Here is an 18,650-nt window from a genome sequence, read left to right on the forward strand (position 1 = left end):
TAATTTAGAGTCACCAATTAACCTAACAAGCACGTCTTTAGGATGTGGAAGGAGAAAGCCGGAGAAAACCCACGCAGGCACAGGGAGAACATGCATACTCCACACAGAAAGGCCCCACAGTCAGAACTGAACCAGGGACCTTAGCCAAATGCCAAAAAAACCTTTCAGTGTTCCAGTATTTATGATCCTAACTGTATATGTCACATCCGCACAAGTACCGTATTTTCCGGACTATAGGTCGCACCGGAGTATAAGTCGCACCAGCGGGCCTGCGTAAATCACTATGTTTTTAGCGTAACGTTGCCTCTTGAATTCCTCTTAACTTAAGTGGTGCGGCTGCAGGACATTGAGAGTGAGACACATGCATTTCAACAAGTCCTCACGCTGAGAAATGATTAGCTTCACCACACAGAAACTCCTATAAACATCCTGTAAATGTGTCAAAGGCGACTACTGTGCGCTCGTATAGCTGTCTGGAATTAGCGACCTGTCGACCAATCAGAAAATAGAATTCTTTGTTGCCAGGTTAAGTCTGAGGCTCAGCTGCCTATGCTCGGAATGCAAAGTGTGGACAAGCTGGAGGTGGAAGAGAACCGTCAGGAGAGGGACAGAACAGCTGGCATTATATCTGTAATAGGACGTCAGGACACACTAACTAATTCTATATTTTGATATATAAGTCGCACCTGAGTATAAGTCGCATACCCAGCCAAAGGATGAAAAAAAGTGTGACTTCTAGTCCAGAAAATTCAGTATTATTTTTGTCTCAGTTCCAGTTTTGTCTTATATTCCTTGTCTACTATTAAACATTTACATTTTCCCAAAAACAGAGGAAAAAATAGCCCCAAAGCAAACACCCTCAGAGACTCATCAAGACGTTACTGTACATGAAGACTTAACTCAGCAAGTCTGACACTTACAAGTGAAGGATTAATTATGAATTTGTGTCTGACAACTTTTAATCCTGTAAGACACGCTGCTCAGAGTGTAACAACTCGTACAATGTGTTGTGCTCTGAAACTTTTCAGCACCTTTCAGAAGAGGCGATCACAAAAGAGTTATATCTACTGTGTCATGTAATGCAGCAGTGGGAGCCATTAAAGGCAGGTAGGGGAGCCATGTGTCACACACAGAAGAACAGTTAGACACACAAAGGACTAATAAGACTGTGACATCCCTATTCATAATGCAGCATTTCTCACTACATCGAGATTTCTCTGAAGAAACGTTGACCTGACATCACTCTTTACTCAACATAAGAAGCATTACTAAACTCATACCTTCTTCTTCAGCCAATGAGATTCCCTTTACTCCTATCCTACTCAAGACCTCCTTAACCATCTACAATCAGTATAAAACACAGAAACTTTGGTCCGACCTACGTGAGCTTCTGCTTCAATCTATCCCAGGCCTTCTATCCATCCTACATTTCAGCTATAAGAATATTAAGTAAAGCTGGGTATTCATACAAAACATCAGATCAAATTATGAGCTTAGCTTTTTGTGACCTTCAATAACCAAACTGAAACATAGACTTACAGGGGTTCTAAGGCACTTGCAGCAGACAGCCGGCTGAATCGGAGTAGCGGGGTTTATGAGATACAGAAAGGCAATTTACATACGTGACACAGGTGTTGATTCCCAGCTGTTCCACTGATGATAATGCAGCATTCCTCGCACTCGTCTCCTCTGCTGTAAAACAACGCGATTAAAAGACAGAGAGGTGGTTATTAGAAAAGACAGGTAACAGGGCATATAATGAATTGCTGCAAATGTAGCGTGAGTATGAGGTTGGCAGTTTTTACAGCGGCCGTTTGGCATTAAGTTGTGATGCTTGCGAGGTAGCGTGGCGTCAAGGTGATTGGGTAATTTCGCTAACATTAGGCCAGCAATGGAGGCAGGATTGTAAAATACAGTAGGAAATCCCAAACCTTGTTTTTATTGCAGCACTTATACTTTTTTTGTGGATTTTGGTCCAAAATACCCGACTTTAGAACCACGTGCAACAGCTTCACACACAGGCGACCGGCAATCCAGTCTCACCAGCTGCTCTCATGGGGGTTTTACTTATCACTGTCATTTGTAGAAAATCATTAAAAATATATTAGTTTTCAGGAGTTAGAGTCGTAATTGTACGGTGAGAACAATGAATGAAGCAATATCTGCAAGGAAGAGCGACATTTTGTTTTGAAATGTTTCTCCACTCACGCTTCCTGGCTTTGGGGGAAATGGAATATTATTACATCTGTGTAAACGGATCCCCTCTTTCAGACAGTTTGTGGGTAAGATGATGAGAAGATTTTAACAATTAATATGAGGAGTATTATCCAGACGCCATCAGTGGGAGAAAAAAAAACTTCAAATCCAATTTACAGACTAATAGTGCAGAAAAACGCAAGGGAGGTGATAATATGGCAGCTGTAATCTACATATCAAAGCCATAATTCAACATTGTTTCCATCAGAAAATCAAAGCTTAGCAATCGGGATTAATCACAGGCCATCAGATGTTGTATTAATTGGGAGAAAATAGCGTTTGATGAGGGCATAAGTCTACATCAGGACAGCTAGCTCTGTGTTTTTTTTCTTCTCATATTAACATCTCTACAAAATAAAAAAAACCTCTGGCTTATAGCAATTACGGCCTAATGGAGATGAATCCTCTCCCTCTGCTCGTTCCTCTCTCCTCAGCCTTGCACCACCAGAGTCTATTTTACAGTTTGTAATAACTATAATCACAACCGTTTAACCGTTTGTTAAAAAGATAAACAGTCCAACAGTTCATCTCTGACGTTAGTTGTGACAGCGCGTGGAAATTATGGGGAGCAATTTCAAGAATCTGCAGTTTCCCACAATCCTCTGTGCATTGGATGAATTAAAACCAAAGTTATAATGAAACTAAGGAACTCTTTAGAAGTTAAGGGCTTCAGGGACTCACTCATTGTTATGAGAAAGATGGGGGCTCATCTACCACAACAACACACCCACTAATGTGCGCCGCCTTTTGAATAAATGTGAAGCAGACTTGGGGGAAATGTTTCTTTCTTTCTTATGACCTAGCTCTAGAGAGATAAACAAGTGGATTTTAATTATTGATTAACAGTCAAACTGAACCTTTAAACCAACAGGGTCCTAAAACTGCTCTGAATACTTCCAATAAAACTGAGCCAAATTTTGCGTGACGTTGTATTATATATCAATGTGCAGATGCAACACTGTCCATCAACTTCACCTTTGTTGTAAAGTGGAGTATCCAAAGTCCTCAAAGCACCAAGAAGTGAGCTTTATGCAACGACTAGTCAATGGCAAAATTCGTCGACAACTAATTTAGTAGTCGACTGGTCATTAGTGACGCCATCGCATGGCATGCAAGTGTAAGGCATTTTCAGCAGCGAATGATTCTCCGGCTCGTGGTGTAGTGGATCATTGGTGCTTTGGGTGCAAGAGGCCCCGGGTTCGAAACTTCGTATGAGCGGTTTGTTAGTTTGGTGTGGAGTTCGAAATTTGGTATGAGCGGTTTAGATTCATGGTAATGCGCAGATATGGGAGGAGAGCGGACACACACACACTTCTTTTTGAGGCCCATAGACATTGAAGCAGTAGCAGAGATACCCGGCAGCAGCATGGAGGCGGTCCACAGTAGTCAAATATTAGTCGACTAGTCATTAAGCTTAGTTCAGCAACCCAACCGGCAGTAGTACACACACAGATACGCTAAGCTAGCTAGTTATAACTTAGCCACACTGACTTTCTTGCTTACTTTATAATGTCAGAGTAAACGGTTGATCACTCAGTCGATGTCACAATACCAATAACTGGGGTTTGTATATTGGGTGATCCCTGATCGCACTCGATAGGCTGCTAATTTCCTTTGCATTATTGCAAGTAGTTCTCAAACATGTTAACACAGACAGCAGGAATACCTTCAGCTGACTCTCAGGCTCACTGCTGTTTCTGTATGCCAATGCATGTTAAATAGATCAGCCCCATGGTACTGATCCTGCTCTTTATTCAATATTGAGGCAGAATGGTGCATCCCTGCCCACAGGAGCATTGGGGCCAATTGGCCACAAGCTAGTGGAACACAGGCAAGGCAGACAGGAGCACTAAGCAATGTCACTTCAGAACTGTCAGATAGATATTTACATGTTTGTTACAGCGGCAGGTGGAGGTTGGACCCAAGCACAGAATACGTAACCAGATCAAGTACAACTAAACTGAATCAAACAAAGAGACAAAGACCAGACTGGCAATCCAGGAACACAATGACAGGGTTAACTGACAGACACAAAAGAAGCACTATATACAACATTAAGGTTATCTGGTTAACGACCTTACACAGGTGGAAACAATGAGTTCTGAGGAGACACTAAAATAATGTAAGCTAAAGAAAAACTGCTGCTGTTCATTCATCATTTTCCAACATTAATAGTTTTTTTCCCTGGCACTTTATATGTGGTTAAAGCAAACGTTGACTGTGGTAAAAGAAAACCTTTTTTAATAATCATTCCTCTGAGAAAGCATGGCTTTCAGTTTGAGCTATTAAATTGTAACAGGCTCTCCCTTTTGTTTCCAGCCACCCAATTCCAACAGGTCGTGTGTGAGATAAATGAGATTGCTGGACAGCTGCCTTCAGGAGTCAGGGCCGTGACGGGGTGAGGAGATACAACTCAGAACAGTGAACTGACAGAGGTTAATGCTTGGCAAATGAGTCTGCTCGCTACATACAATGGGAGCGCTCAAGTAGGGCAGAGTGGCTAAGGCTGTAGTCAACGTCAATCAGACACCCAGAAGTACTGCACTACACAACTCTACAGCTCACACAGACGTCAGACACACACATGTAACTGCCAGATAGCAGGACTCAACCAGCGCCCTGACAGCTGCCTGGTCTCCTCAGAGGCTCTCTGTGTGTGGAGTATTAGAGAGAATGGAATAGCTCAGTGTGTCTACTTGTATTGCTCCTCACTGTCCTCATCCTATAGCCCATTCTCCTCCAGATTTGATAGTTTCCTGGCATGGATCCTGGTCTTTAGAACACTCCACAGATTACCAATCATATTTAAGACAGGCCTTTGTGAACTTTCGCTCTCCTGGAGGTAGTCCTTCACTAGAAGAGATGTATGCTTCTGGTCGTTGTTGAAAGAGAAAACACAGACCAAGTCGCAGTTTTGCTGCTGACCAGGTTAGGTTTTCTTTCAAGATATTCATCTTTTTTCATGGTTTCTTCCCAGACCCAGATGCACTAAAGCCTCCCTACAGCATTACACTGCTGTGTTTGACTGTGGGAACGGTGTTCTTTAGATTATACACCTCTCTGTTCTTTCTCCAGCAACATCTGTGACCAAAGAGCTCTAGTTTTGTTTCATCTGACCACAATGACTCTTCATCTAAAAGTTCCAGGTAATGTCCCCTGAAGCGAAGGAGACATGACAAGATAAGGCGCCGTATGGCTGATTTTATTATCGATTCTTAATGTGGTTAGTGGAGCAGTGGGTGAAGGAAGACAATGCGAGTGGTTCCTATGCACTTGCAGCAAGCACTGGTCTGTCTGCTTCACCCTCATGACTTTTTTTTGTGTTTATTTCTTCTCTGGTTGGCTAATGAATGTTTAACAGCGTTTACTGAAATTGCTGTAACAACAGAGAGATGTCTGAGCAGATGATGGCTCAGACTGAGGCAGAAAGAGGATGGATTTTCTCTGCTTGTCCAAACAATGAAAGACAAAGACGAGGAAATGCATTTCAAATATTTTCAGATGTCAGAGGATAGATTTGTCTGTTCTTAGCCTCAAACAACGTGGCCCACTCAGTTTAGAAGCCAAAAATCCATAAGAGGGAATGTGATGCTATCATCGAATCACCTCAGTGGTGATTAGGTGACCCCTGGAGTATTTTCCGGAGAAAAGGTCACTATATAAACTAAATATATGCATAAAAAAGCAGTCACAAGGGATTAATAGATACATTATAGATGTCATCATCAGCAATGCATTTTTCAGCCCAGTATCAAGAATATGAATAACACTGCAAAGCTATGCAGTGTTATTCATACTATGCAGTAGCTTATTGCTACGAATTTTTAGCAAGCCACTTCACAGCGCTTTAGTTTCTCCACTGATTTTCATGGCAGCAGAAGACCATGGTTTTCCATTAAAATGTGTTTGTTGTGTAACTACACCCTTCCTCATTTTTTATAATGCCTAACCTTAACTAGTAGTTTTTAATTAGGGACGTCCAGATCCAATACAGTATCTAAAAAAAAAAAAAAAAAAAAATCACACAATCGGAAATCGGGCCTGATTACGTGGTTTCAGACTCGATGGGAATCAGACGTTACCTCCCGATCAGGACTCGGATATATATATAATTATTAGGGTCGTCAAAGTTAACCCATTTCTGCGGATTAATGATGAGTTTGAGCTGTTTCCTTTGCGAAATCTCCCAGTTTGGGATGGAGCAATAACAGGTAACATTCATTTTAGTAACATTTATAGGCCCTGTGACAGCGTGAGGAGCAGAGTCAAGATAGCACGAATGATCGCAACGAGTGACCTGCCATTCGCCTTTGAAGAGAACCCTAACAGTGTCCGATCGGGACTCGGTATCGGCAGATACTCAAAATCAAATGACTCGGACTCTGACTCGAGGACAAAAAAAACTCGGAACATCCCTGTTTTTAATGCCCAACCTCAACCGTAAGTGAAAACCTGTGTCAGGGGGACCTGAACCCCAGGCTCCTCACAGGAATTGTGGTTGTTTTATTGCTAAGCGATTGACGAAGTGACGTCAGCCAATACGCCACCAAGGCCACCAATAAAGAAATATTAATATTTCTCTGTTTAAGGCTTTCTCCCCTTTAACAGTACTTAAAAAAAAATTGAGTGTCTAACAGCTAACTCAAAGTCAACAACACTTTCACAAGTTCAAGTATCATACTCTTAGTTTGAGCTCAACAACTGCTGGTAAAAAATTACCAGCATGAAAAAATATCAATAAATCAGAAGTGTGTGTGAGAATTTTAATAAATCAATGATCAAAACACAAGTGCGAATTCTTCTTGAGGACTCTGATGAGACAGGCCTTTGTAATGACAGACTTACAGAGACAGCTCTAATAGAAGACATTCCCCCATGCACCATAGGGGGAATATTTTAGTTTTCAATGGGGGAATAAAAAAAGGGGGGGGGGCTAGCTGACACGCTCACTGAAATATGCATAATAAATGAAGGCACGCTGAACACATTCCACATATCCCTTTTAATCACTATTATTCATTATTTAGACCGAATTTTTCAGAGACACTAACAGACAGACAGATGCTGCCTATTTCATTTGCCGCCTTCTCGACACAGATGACTGTCTGCTAATTCATACCATCTGATCCTGCTGAATTCCTCGTGCATTCGCTCCACTGCTCTCCTTCAGGAGTTCGGGGACATTTGTCTGAACGCGCTGACTGAAACAGCACATCAGACGCTCAAAGATGGCAGATTACCAATGTTTCAACAAGACACCTCTGGAGGTCAATGCATATTAAACCTTAGAAGCCAAACACACCTGTGTATATCATCACTCACTTTTACTGTACGATATATAAGCTACCGCATCTCATACTGCACTGCCTTGTAATCAGCTTGTAACTTTTGACACTGATGAGGCGATTTTACGTTTCAGGTCGTAGAAAACAATGACCAAAATCTGTTTTTTTCTGATTACTGCTTTAGGTTTTCTTTCTATTCCCAGTTTCAGACACCCTAATCATCCATACAGCATTATACTGCCACCGCCGTGTTTGACTGTGGGAACCACGTCCTTTGGGTTGTACACCTCTACTTAACCAATGCAACATCTGACCAAAGAGTTCTTCCGGTATGTGATATATTTCTCTAGCATACTTCAGTCTGGCTTTGACTGTTTTTCTGCAGGAGTGGGTTTTTTGGTCTGTAGTCTGGCAGACCATTCCTGTGGAGGAGTCTAGTGACTGTCTGCTCTGACACTTCTATTCTAGATTTGTTTAAATCATTCACTTGTGTCTTTGCAGTTGTTCTCGGCTCTCTCACTAGTTTTCTTTAGAGACCTCCAAATTGTTCTTTTCGTCTGCCAGTTGTGTTTGACTCTTATTGAAAAAAAAATAAATATGCCACATCTTTAAATGTTTTCTGAGCCATCATCAGCAGGCATCAGGAAACAAGGCACTGGTTTAGTTTCTGTTAACCCCATGCATCCCATGCATGCTGTTGTTTTTATTTCTGTTAACTGCCTGTTTTGGTTGTTCATTGTTTTATTTTAGCCATTAAACACGTTGCTCAACCACTACCATCTGGTTTATGTTACTTCCCCCTCCCCTAGCAGAGCTGGGTCGTAACAATGGCCATGTCATGATTCAGTGTTACGATTGTCGTTGTTTGTTTCCCTGTGATATACCCAGTGTCTTCCTTGTGTCCTTAGTGAGTCTAGACTTTTGTTCAATAAAGTCTGGACTTTGAACTCTGCCTCTTGTCCTGCGCTTGTGTCCACTCCTGACAATCCTGACTTGCTCATATAGGCCTGGAACACTGAACACTTTTTTCTTTACTGTCTGTTGGAGAATGCAGGATCAAGCTGATTTTAACCTAACCTTAATCTAAGCACAGAACACAAGTCAACAGCAAAAGAAGAGGAATCGAAACCCCTGAGAAAGTCCATGGTTTCTGAAATCATCTGCTCCTCCTGCATGCTTTATGTGCAGTGATCCTAACAAATATAACCCAGACAGTTTTCCTCCTGTCAATCACTCATCCTCCTGAACTACTGGGTACGTGTGATTTGGACCTGGTGGACCTTAGAGTCAAATATCAGCTTTAATCCAATGATTCACATCTGGCATGAACAATTCCTCACACATTATGTAAGATGTTGTGTTTTACATTGTTACGCTGTTAACAGGCTATTACCAGAAGTAAAAAAAAAAATCAATTAAACTGCAACACTAAGTCAAAAGCAGGCAAGCAAGCAAGACAATAGTTATAATAAATATAGTAATACTTGTTGGTTTTTCTGCGGAACACGTACATTCTTCTGATACACTCTATTTGCTGTATACTTTGATGTAAAACGTAGTTTCATATGGTTTGACTTCATTTTCGAAAATTATGTATATTAAGACAAGCAAACATGCAATTAGAACTTCTTTACCTTCAGGAAAATGTACAGTTAGAAACAGTTTGTGTATATTCACTAATGAGGTTATTTTCTCTCTGGCTGCCTTCAGTCTGATCTGCTTGTTTAGCCCACTGGCGACCGAATAAACCGACCTGCATTCGTTTGATTTCATAACATAACAAATTTTAACCCGAGGTGGAAAATTGCTTTGAAAATAAGGTGGATTTCTCCTACAGTTTTTTAGCCTCACACACATACACACTGTCCTGTCAGTGTATTGAAGAGATGTGTCAGCTAAGACAAAACCTATCCACAGCCTTGGAGTCTCGCTGGAAGTATCCCAGGAGACTTTGACTATGTATCCACAGCCGAGGTCAACGTTGACTTACCCCTACGAGAGCAGCTTATTTAAGGCAAGCCACTGCAGACATGCACACAGGCGGATGCTGACTGACTAAGTTCTAAGGTTGAAATCTGGGTTTCAACCAATGCACAGTGGACTACATGGGTGTATAGTCTGTGCACACACACACAAACTTTCTTCAGACTTCCCTGCACTTTTGGTTGTATTTCTAATGTTTTAAAAACAGATTGCACAGACGTGGGCTTGCAGCAGACCTCAAACAGCCTCTCTTCAAAGTCAGCAGTTACTTTTAGATAGGGATGTCCAGATCCAATCACCATCCATCCATCCGTGATCAGAAATCAGGCCTGATTACGCGGTTTTACACTCGATCGGTTAACTCCCGATCAGTATATCTATATTTGTATTAGTGCTATTAATGACTCTCTGGCGCGTTGTCTGGAGGTATGATTGTCGCTTTGGGTGTGAGAGGTCCTGGGTTCAAGACTTGGATGAGCCATTTTCTTTGGGAAATTTCCCAGTTCGGGGATGGATGAAGTATTTATAGTCTGCGTTTCGGGCATGTTTGAAGTATTGTGCCCATGGAGATGGGTTGGTGGGGCACCAGCGATCGTTCCTCTCAGGACACACACACACAGACAGAGTTTTGCTTATGCAAAAAGAAACGTGCAGCCAAGATAGCACAAATGATCGCAATGAGTGACCTGCCATTTGCCTTTGTAGAGAACCCTAAAAGTATTGGATCGATATCGGCAGATACTCAAAACAACCCCTTTAATAACACAACCCCAGTAACAGTTCTCCATACTAAAGCAGCTGCAGAGAGAGACAAACCTTGGCATCACTTGGTAAGTTGTTCACCTCTCACTGCACTCTTGAGCTTACTAGATCTGCCAGGCAGCTGTCCTTGGCAGAACAGTGATGTTGATAGGTTTCGCTCTTTTTCTTTACCCAGGTGCCTTAAGAGATACATGCATGGATCTGATGATAAACCTGACGTTTCAAGACTCAGAATACCTACCTTCGCCCTGGACGTATATGCACTAATACATATATAGACATATGATACCTTAAAGGTCACATGCTGAGAGGGCCAAGTAAAAAAAGACCAAGACAACATCATATCTTAGAGTGTCTGTGTTTTCTGTATATTCTTACATAGCTAAAATCGATCTTGATGTCATTTTCATAAAGGAACACAAGTTAGGTTTATCCTCCAAGTACAAAGAATCTATCTTCCTTCACAGAGTGCCCTTTGGTTGTTTTCTTTTAACTAAATTGTCAAGAAAAAAAAACACTGAATGTGTTGCTTTTTTCAACTGACCTTTGTATCGCGTCGGTGAGAAGAAGCACTCTGCGGCAGAGTTGGATAGATGGGCCACAACTTTCTCCAGAAGGTCAGCCAGTACTGAGGAGAAATGAAAAAAAAGACAGCTCACAGTATTTCCAAATTCACTTACATCAGCTGCTTCACTTCAACTATTTCTGGACTGTGGATAACATCCTGTTATGTTACGCAGCTGTAAGTGGACTGTAATCCATACAGTACCATCACAGAGTCATTAGCATTGGAATGATAAAAGTTATATATAGTCAGAAAATGAAGTTGCATTACATGTGGTGTGTGTGTCTGACAAAAAAAACACATGTACTACACTAAACATCTGTTGGCTTTGTAAATGCTCGTCCACTATTTACCATAGTACCATTTTGAGGCTCCACTGCCTCTGACTATCCCTGAGTAAACCCTGTCAGCGAGGCTTTTACTGTCATATCACTGTGCAAAGGAACCATCTGCAGCCACTGAGGATCTGTCGCAGTAGAGTAAAACTTGAGGAGGGTGACTGTTAGAAAACAGCAAACTTAGCTTCTCATCATACAGCAGCCCAGGAGTAGAACTAAAAGCACTTGTGAGGTATGTTTATTTAAAGTGACAATACTGTATGCAGTCTCCTTGTTTCATAATTCCTTCCACCCTGACAAGATTCCCAGTTCTAGACACACTGAACCACCCCCACAGCATTATACTGCCACCCCCGTGTTTGACTGTGGGAATCCTGTTCTTTGGGCTATTCTCTGTGACCACAGACCTCTAATTTGGTTTCATCTCACCAAATGACAGATGGAGTTTCTCTTGGTCTGTAACCTGGAAGTTCATCAGTATCTTCTCCAACACCTCAGTTTTCAGACTTGGCTCAATCATCCACATGTATCTCGCCAGTTGTTCTAGGCTCTTTAGACACATCTTTCACTAGTTTTTTTCCAAATGACTCTTTATATCTTTGCTTGAGCTCTTGTTGAACTTCTTGATAATACCTCTTATATCAGAAATAAGTCTAAACTTGTTTCTTTCGCTTTTGGCATGATGCTTTCCCAGTCTTACGACAAAAGTACAAGTTACAGGGTCACTCAGTTAAAGCATTGACATAGTATCATTGCATTGCAGTGATTTGCACTATGACTAAACAAAGAGGACCGTTCTTAACGGGGCTAATAGTATTGATATTTTGGGATTTTATGTTCATCTCTGCAAAATAACTATGGAGATTATTCGATTTTCTCAAGGAAAACACTATGGTAAAATGTTGTGTTCACATTTCTTTGTGAATCAGGATATATGGAGCAAATAATTACATGTTCTAATGCATTTCTTATTATCTGGCTGTCAACAGGGTTTGGCTGCAGGTGCCCCTTTGTACAGTTAAATATGAATAAATATGTGAGGAGAGATAATTGAAAGATATTTTGTAAACACACGTGCTGCCAGTTCAGAAGTGATCATAACTTTGCAGTGACTCAGGGAGCTCTAGTGAATGCCTCTCATTGATATGCTGTTGAAGGCGGCCAATTAAATAATCAATAAGGTGAGAGAGTGAGGTATTCAACATGAAACTGGTCTAATCGTAAGCAGTTTTTTGATGAAGAGATAGTATAGGTAATCATTCGGGTCTTCCGGCTGAACAGAAGCCTGTTGAAGACACAAGTAATAATCACCACGTTTCAATCATACGTAGTGAGTAAATGCTATAAAAAATGCCTTGGGAATTAGGTTAATTTAGCAGTCAGCTCGTAAATGCTACAATTTCCTTCGCTGGATATGTCTTTTAAAGTGAAATGCCAAGTTTGTGCGTGGTTAAAAGAAAATGGCACTCCTGCAGGAGGGGATGCAGAAAAGATAATCACGTCTTGATGGTGGTCTTCTGATGAAAAGCTTTAAATGAGCGAGCGGTGCTTAAAGGCTGAGTTCGACAGTGCGCTGATGAAGGGAGCAATCACTGTACGGCGTGTGCATTAATCACAGTTATTTATTCCTACACAAGTACAGCAGGCATAGGTGCAATTTCATAATTACCGTCACTAGCAGAGATGATGAATCCTTTAATGGTTCATACACACTTATGGAATTTCAGTGAGAAATAAATGTGTGGTGCACCTGCTTACCATAGAAGGCCTCAGCGGATAGATAGATAGATATATTGGTATCAACTTTTGAATGCTGATTTTGTTACTATGAATCCTAAATCCTATGATTGGGTTTGAGGTTTGAACAGTTCAAAAGAATCAAACTAGCAGCTTGTAACATATCTGTGGTAAAAGCCGTGTAGGCGTCATGTATATTCTTATTTATTTGTGTCATAGTAATGACTGTTCTTTTTTAAACAGCCACCGACCAGCTGCAAATGTTGATCTGTGTGGAACTGTTTCATCTGATTAGCTCACTACCCTGTGATATGATAACAAGATACCCAAGCTACACACACAAACGGCCTTAGCCCCAGGTTGAGTAGCCATAATCCGAATTTGTTCTTACAGCGCATTGTGTTCTGCGTCCTGATTGGCTGTTGACCATCAAAAATCAATCAATCAAATATTTTTGTGTGTAGTGAGGGGTTTTACAGCCTTAAAACATCTATAATAAAAAATAAAGCTGACTACTTCGCAGATTTTGCCTGTTGAGGGTTTTTTTTGCAACGTAACCCCTGCGATTAACGAGGGACCACTGTACAAGCTTTTCTTTCCATGCCTCCATTACTCCCCTCTATAATCACATTTAGTAGTAAAATAGGAAAATCAACAACAAAATATAACATTTTTCACAGTGTAATTTTGTATTTGACAAAAATGAAGCCAAAAAGAAAAAAAAAACGTGTTCATACAGTGACCCCTCTTTAGTTAGGTGAGCTGCAGCAGGTGCTGCTGATCATAAGCAGGTGTACAGACCTCTATAAAAGTAGAAGTTTTGGCAGTTTACAGCATTCAAGTGTGTGTTAACACAATGACATGAGGGCAAGACATAAACAATGGTGTTAGGGAATCAACTCTTGCTGCACATAATCTGGAAAGACTTATAAAACCATTTCAAACTATTGGGAGTTCTGCGTTGTACAGTGAGAAAGATTATTCACAAGTGGAAAACATTCAAGACAGCGTTAGAGGGGTGATGGGTTTTACAGCCACAGAATCTGGGCACCTTGCAGCCAATGAGTGGACCATGAACTCCAAATCAAACAAATGTGAGTCCATCTGTCTGACAGTTGAAGCTTGGTGTAAATTGGGTCATACAACAGGACAATGATCAAATCACAGCAGCTGATCTACATCAGAATGATGACTTGTGGGAGTGGGTACAACCATGACAGTAGAGTATTATGTATGTTATATTACCATTAGTTTTCTAAAAGGTAATACTACTAGATAGCAGATTCACAGAAGCTTACCCTTGCCAGTAAGGATGTAGGGTTTGGATTTCATGACCTTGCAGTACAGTCTCCGGCAGCTCTCCATCCAGCTCTCATCACTCTTTGAATCTTTTGATGAAGCCAGAAAGGTGCTGATCTCAGAGTCTATACGTGAAGAGGAAACCATAGATGAGGTACAACATGATGCAAAATTGATAGCGGTAACTTTATCAATATTTTGTCTTACCCCGTGAGTTGAGGTGGATCTCTGGTGGGTCCAGAGTGTAGCAGCGGGGTAGAGGATAGCATGAAAACATGGGCCAGGGATAAGGATGTTCTCCCTGCGTGAGCACATAGAGAAACTCAGCCACTACCTTATTAACATCATATTCAGTGCTCTGAAGATAGGAAGCACAGCTTCCTGTGTTATTAACGCAGCATTACTTTGGACTGCTACTAGAGCGGTTCATCAAAAGCATGTTTGTAATTATGTGCCGTTTGTCACTTCCTCTGTCTTGTCTTTGCATCCTGCACTCGTTTTTTTTTGGTCATTTCTGAGGACCCATAACTTCTGACAAAGCACAGCATGTGACTTGCCAACATGACATGATCTAAATGTTAATGAGGTTTAGTCTCAAATCCGATCCAATTGTCTGTGCCCTCCACTCACGATAATCCCTCAATGATGTGCTCATCTGAGGATGCTGAGGGGGACACATGTAGGGAAAAGCTCTGATGATTGCATACAATTCTTAGGCAGCTTTAGGACACGGAGCAGCTTGATTTGTGACGCTTGACGTTTATCCGTGTTTTTTTTTCTTGGATTTTTCTGAATAGAAATGTCATCTTACACACTTGTACAGTTCCTTAAAGTCTGATAATAATGGTTTGGGCTTGAGCTGGGGTTTTGATGATAATTCATCACAGCATGCCAGTGAAGGATTGACTACTAGTAACCGAAGAAAAACATCTCCTCATTGGGAAAGTGTACTTAAAAATCCAAATCCAACCCAAAACGAAGCAACGTGTTTGGCATATGGAGAGCAGAGATGTGTGAAAAAGGGGCAGGGATTTGATATTTATTCATCAATGCTAAACAGATATTGATGGGGGGGGTATTCTTTCTATTCGATTTACATAAAACCTTACAACTGTGTGATCATAAGATCACTATTCTGGTATAATCCTAACGAGAGATTATGTTGTATGTAAGGACTGATGACTTCCAGTAGCATCTTAGCTAGCTTCTGTGATATTCCATTCCAAAAACATCCACTCTTTTATAGATAAGATGTACAGACTTGTATCACCATCCACCTGCAGGGGCTATATACTCTGCTGGAAAACATTCTTTGTTCATTCTTGGTGGAGAGATTGAACCCAAATGCATGTGTGTGATAAAAGTAGACTTCTGATTGCACTTGGTCTTTTAACTTAGAGTTATTTTCAGAAATGTACCTAGCAGATGTTTTATAATTGAGCTAAAATTATCTCTTCAATCATAATATATAATGTAATCACAAGAGACAGACAATCAACTACTCTGCTTCAATCAAAGCTGTGAAATTTAAGGGAGAAAGCCCACAAGTATGACCTCTTTAATTGCTTGTTAACACAAAGGGCTAATCAGCCAGTCACATGGCAGCATCTCAAATCTTTTAGGCATCCAGACATGGTGAACTTGCTGAAGTTCAACCTTAACAGGAATTTAAGTGCCTTTGAACGTGGCATGGTTTCTTGGCCCCTTAGTACATATTGAGCCTCATTAAAATGCCACAGCCGTTGACATGTCCAACCCTTTATGACCACAGTGTGCCCCTCTGAGCAGGGTAATGCACCATTGAACACCTTTGGGATGAGGTGGAGATGGGAGATTCTATCAATCAGGTCTGGAGCTCCATGTAAGAGCTCACCTCGTGGAGTTCCACCGATAATAAGAACGGTGAGGAATCAGCCCAGAACTACTCGGGAGGAACTGGTCAATGATCTCAAGGCAGCTGGGACCACAGTCACCAAGAAAACACTTGGTAACACACTACACCGTGAAGGACTGAAATCCTGCAGTGCCCCCAAGGTCCCCCTAAGAAAGCACATGTACAGGCCCGTCTGAAGTTTGCCACTGAACATCAGAATGATTCAGAGGAGGACTGGTGAGACCAAAATGCAACTCGATGTTCTTGCAGGAGGAGTCATTCTGCCTATGACTCCAAGAACACCATCCCCACCGTCAAACATGGAGGTGGACACTTATGCTTTGGGGGTGTTTTTCTGCCAAGGGGACAGGACAACTGTATTAACTGCATTACAGGGAGGACGGATGGGGCCATGTACCCTCAAATCTTGGGTGAGAACCTCCTTCCCTCAGGTCATTGAAAACGGGTGGTGGGTGGGTATTCCAGCATGACAATGATCCAAAACACTGGGCCAAGGCAACGAAGGATTGATCAAGAAGAAGCATATTAATGCTGCATCTCATGTCATGACTCACTGAGTGGATTCATTTCATTTGTTTTGAAAAACACAGATTGAGTCCTGATTCAACAGCTTTCTGCTTCTTGTATTCTCTACAAGTAACAGGGGAAATAATAATAAGAGAGACCTGTGAAACATGAAGGAAAGACTCACTAAACTCATTTACACTCTCCTCCCTTCAGAAATCTTTTCCATATCATTCTCTTGACCTCAGCATAAATTAGTTTCTGTTTGGAGTTCAGCATAAACAACATCTAAATAATTGATATCTATCCTCAAAACATGCTGAGTAAATAAGGCTGCAGGCTTCAAACAAGGACTGAAGCGCTGATGGTAATCAGTTTCATCTTTACGAAATTACAACAAGCACGAGTGCTGAATACAAATAGATGCAGAGGTTGTGCCTGGATTATGAGATTATATAAAGAAGCCATGTCCATACATTGTGTGATGCTGCGTGTACTAATGATTCTAACCCTCAGTGTCATTTAATACGGTTTCATTCTTAATATACATTAGCCCCCTTGGTCGGATCATAAGTACTTTTAAAATGTGTTTTATCACTTTTATGCTGATGATATCCACTTGTATTGTTCAAAACAGAAACTCTTGTGTTGGCCCCAGATTCCTGTCCTCACTCCCCACTCTGGTTCTCTGGGCTCTTCAGTTCAGTCAAGTCTTAGCAATCTAGGAGATCCTCTCACCAACACTTTCTTAAGGTTCCAAAAACCCAGTTTAAAACCCAAACTGACCTCTTGTAGGGCTCGAGCTGGAAGCCTCCTCTCACACGGTCCTCCCACCACGCTAACACGAACCAGCACATGATTCCTCTCCACCGACAGGCTGTCTATGATGAACTCCCTGTGGAAAACATGAGGTTTAGTGCCTCTGTGTCAAGTCAGATAAGTAGATGATGACATCAATCTTCTGATAAATGTTAGCCAAATGACAAAAGTGGCCTGCATGGAGGTCAGCACACTTCCAAACCTTTCCATATTAATGCATGTTTCTTAGTCATGAAGTCATTTAAAAGACTTTTCAGACAGTTTGGGGCCTTTGACTGACTCCAACTGTATTGCTGCTTTGAGGAAAGTTAGAAAAGAGAGAGAGAGAGACAGAGACGGGTTTTCAGGTTGGAATTTTCAATAAGATCAGAGAGCATTCCAATTACAGACAGACATTTAGGACTGATGGGGAGTAGTTCTTTTGGATGGAGCAGCTTAGACTTTAGATTGGTAATAAGGAGGACTACTTTTTTCCTTTATGGTGCTCTTTCCAATGGCCTGTATGCAACATTCAAACTACTGTAGTAAAATTCAAATTGCAGACTGTCCGTATCAGTGTCAGTGGAATTGCAAAGACAAGGAAAAGAGAGAGAGAAGGGAAACTAAATGCAATAAAATGAAGGAAAAATCGAAGGTTTAGATGACTTTGAGAAAAAAATCAAGGAAAAGTGTAAATAAAAAAGATGTCTGTGATGTCTGTGGTGATAATGGAAGTAAGGAGGAAGGAAGAGAAGGCTGGGAAGTGGAAGGATAAATTAGTAAGTCATCATTTTCGAAAATTGAGCCAGCACTCAGACATACGATGTGAAACTGGCATTTCAGGGCCATTTCCATTCATAGCCAATAGGCATGGCTGCACCAGCCATTACCCGGAGAAGGAGGTGCTCTTGAACAAACACTTTCCGAAATGGCCTGTTTTTTTTTTTTTACTTTTCCTATATTTCATTTTATTTGTGACAAGGCAAACAAACAAACAATTTCTCATCCTGTGCAAAGATTAAATTCTAAAGTCATCATCAGGATGATGCACAGAGAAGCCAAGTGTGAGACAGAAGGACTATGTGAGAGTTGAGTGCATCAAACAATTGAAAAGTCTAGACATAACTGACAATACCTCTGGCTAGAGTACCCTGAAACCTTTTAATAGACAAAAGTAAGCAGGTAACAACAATTAGAAAACCAAGTAAAACGGTGTAAATATCCGGTGT

At 41.2% G+C, this 18,650-nt stretch overlaps 1 protein-coding gene across 1 annotated transcript in view; it reads right to left on the reverse strand.

Annotated features, from left to right (window-relative positions):
- Positions 1–18,650, reverse strand: part of tbc1d32 (TBC1 domain family, member 32) — a 52,445-nt gene that overhangs the window by 15,864 nt on the left and 17,931 nt on the right. Inside the window, exons 25-29 of the mRNA XM_028398404.1 lie at positions 17,410–17,518; positions 14,433–14,526; positions 14,225–14,350; positions 10,831–10,914; positions 1,623–1,692 (exon numbers count right to left, since the gene is read on the reverse strand). Of these exons, the coding sequence (XP_028254205.1) occupies positions 1,623–1,692; positions 10,831–10,914; positions 14,225–14,350; positions 14,433–14,526; positions 17,410–17,518 (483 nt within the window). The remainder of the gene's footprint in view (positions 1–1,622; positions 1,693–10,830; positions 10,915–14,224; positions 14,351–14,432; positions 14,527–17,409; positions 17,519–18,650) is intronic.

This window comes from Parambassis ranga, unplaced genomic scaffold (genome assembly GCF_900634625.1).
Source record: "Parambassis ranga unplaced genomic scaffold, fParRan2.1 scaffold_21_arrow_ctg1, whole genome shotgun sequence".
Taxonomy (NCBI): Eukaryota; Metazoa; Chordata; class Actinopteri; family Ambassidae; genus Parambassis; species Parambassis ranga.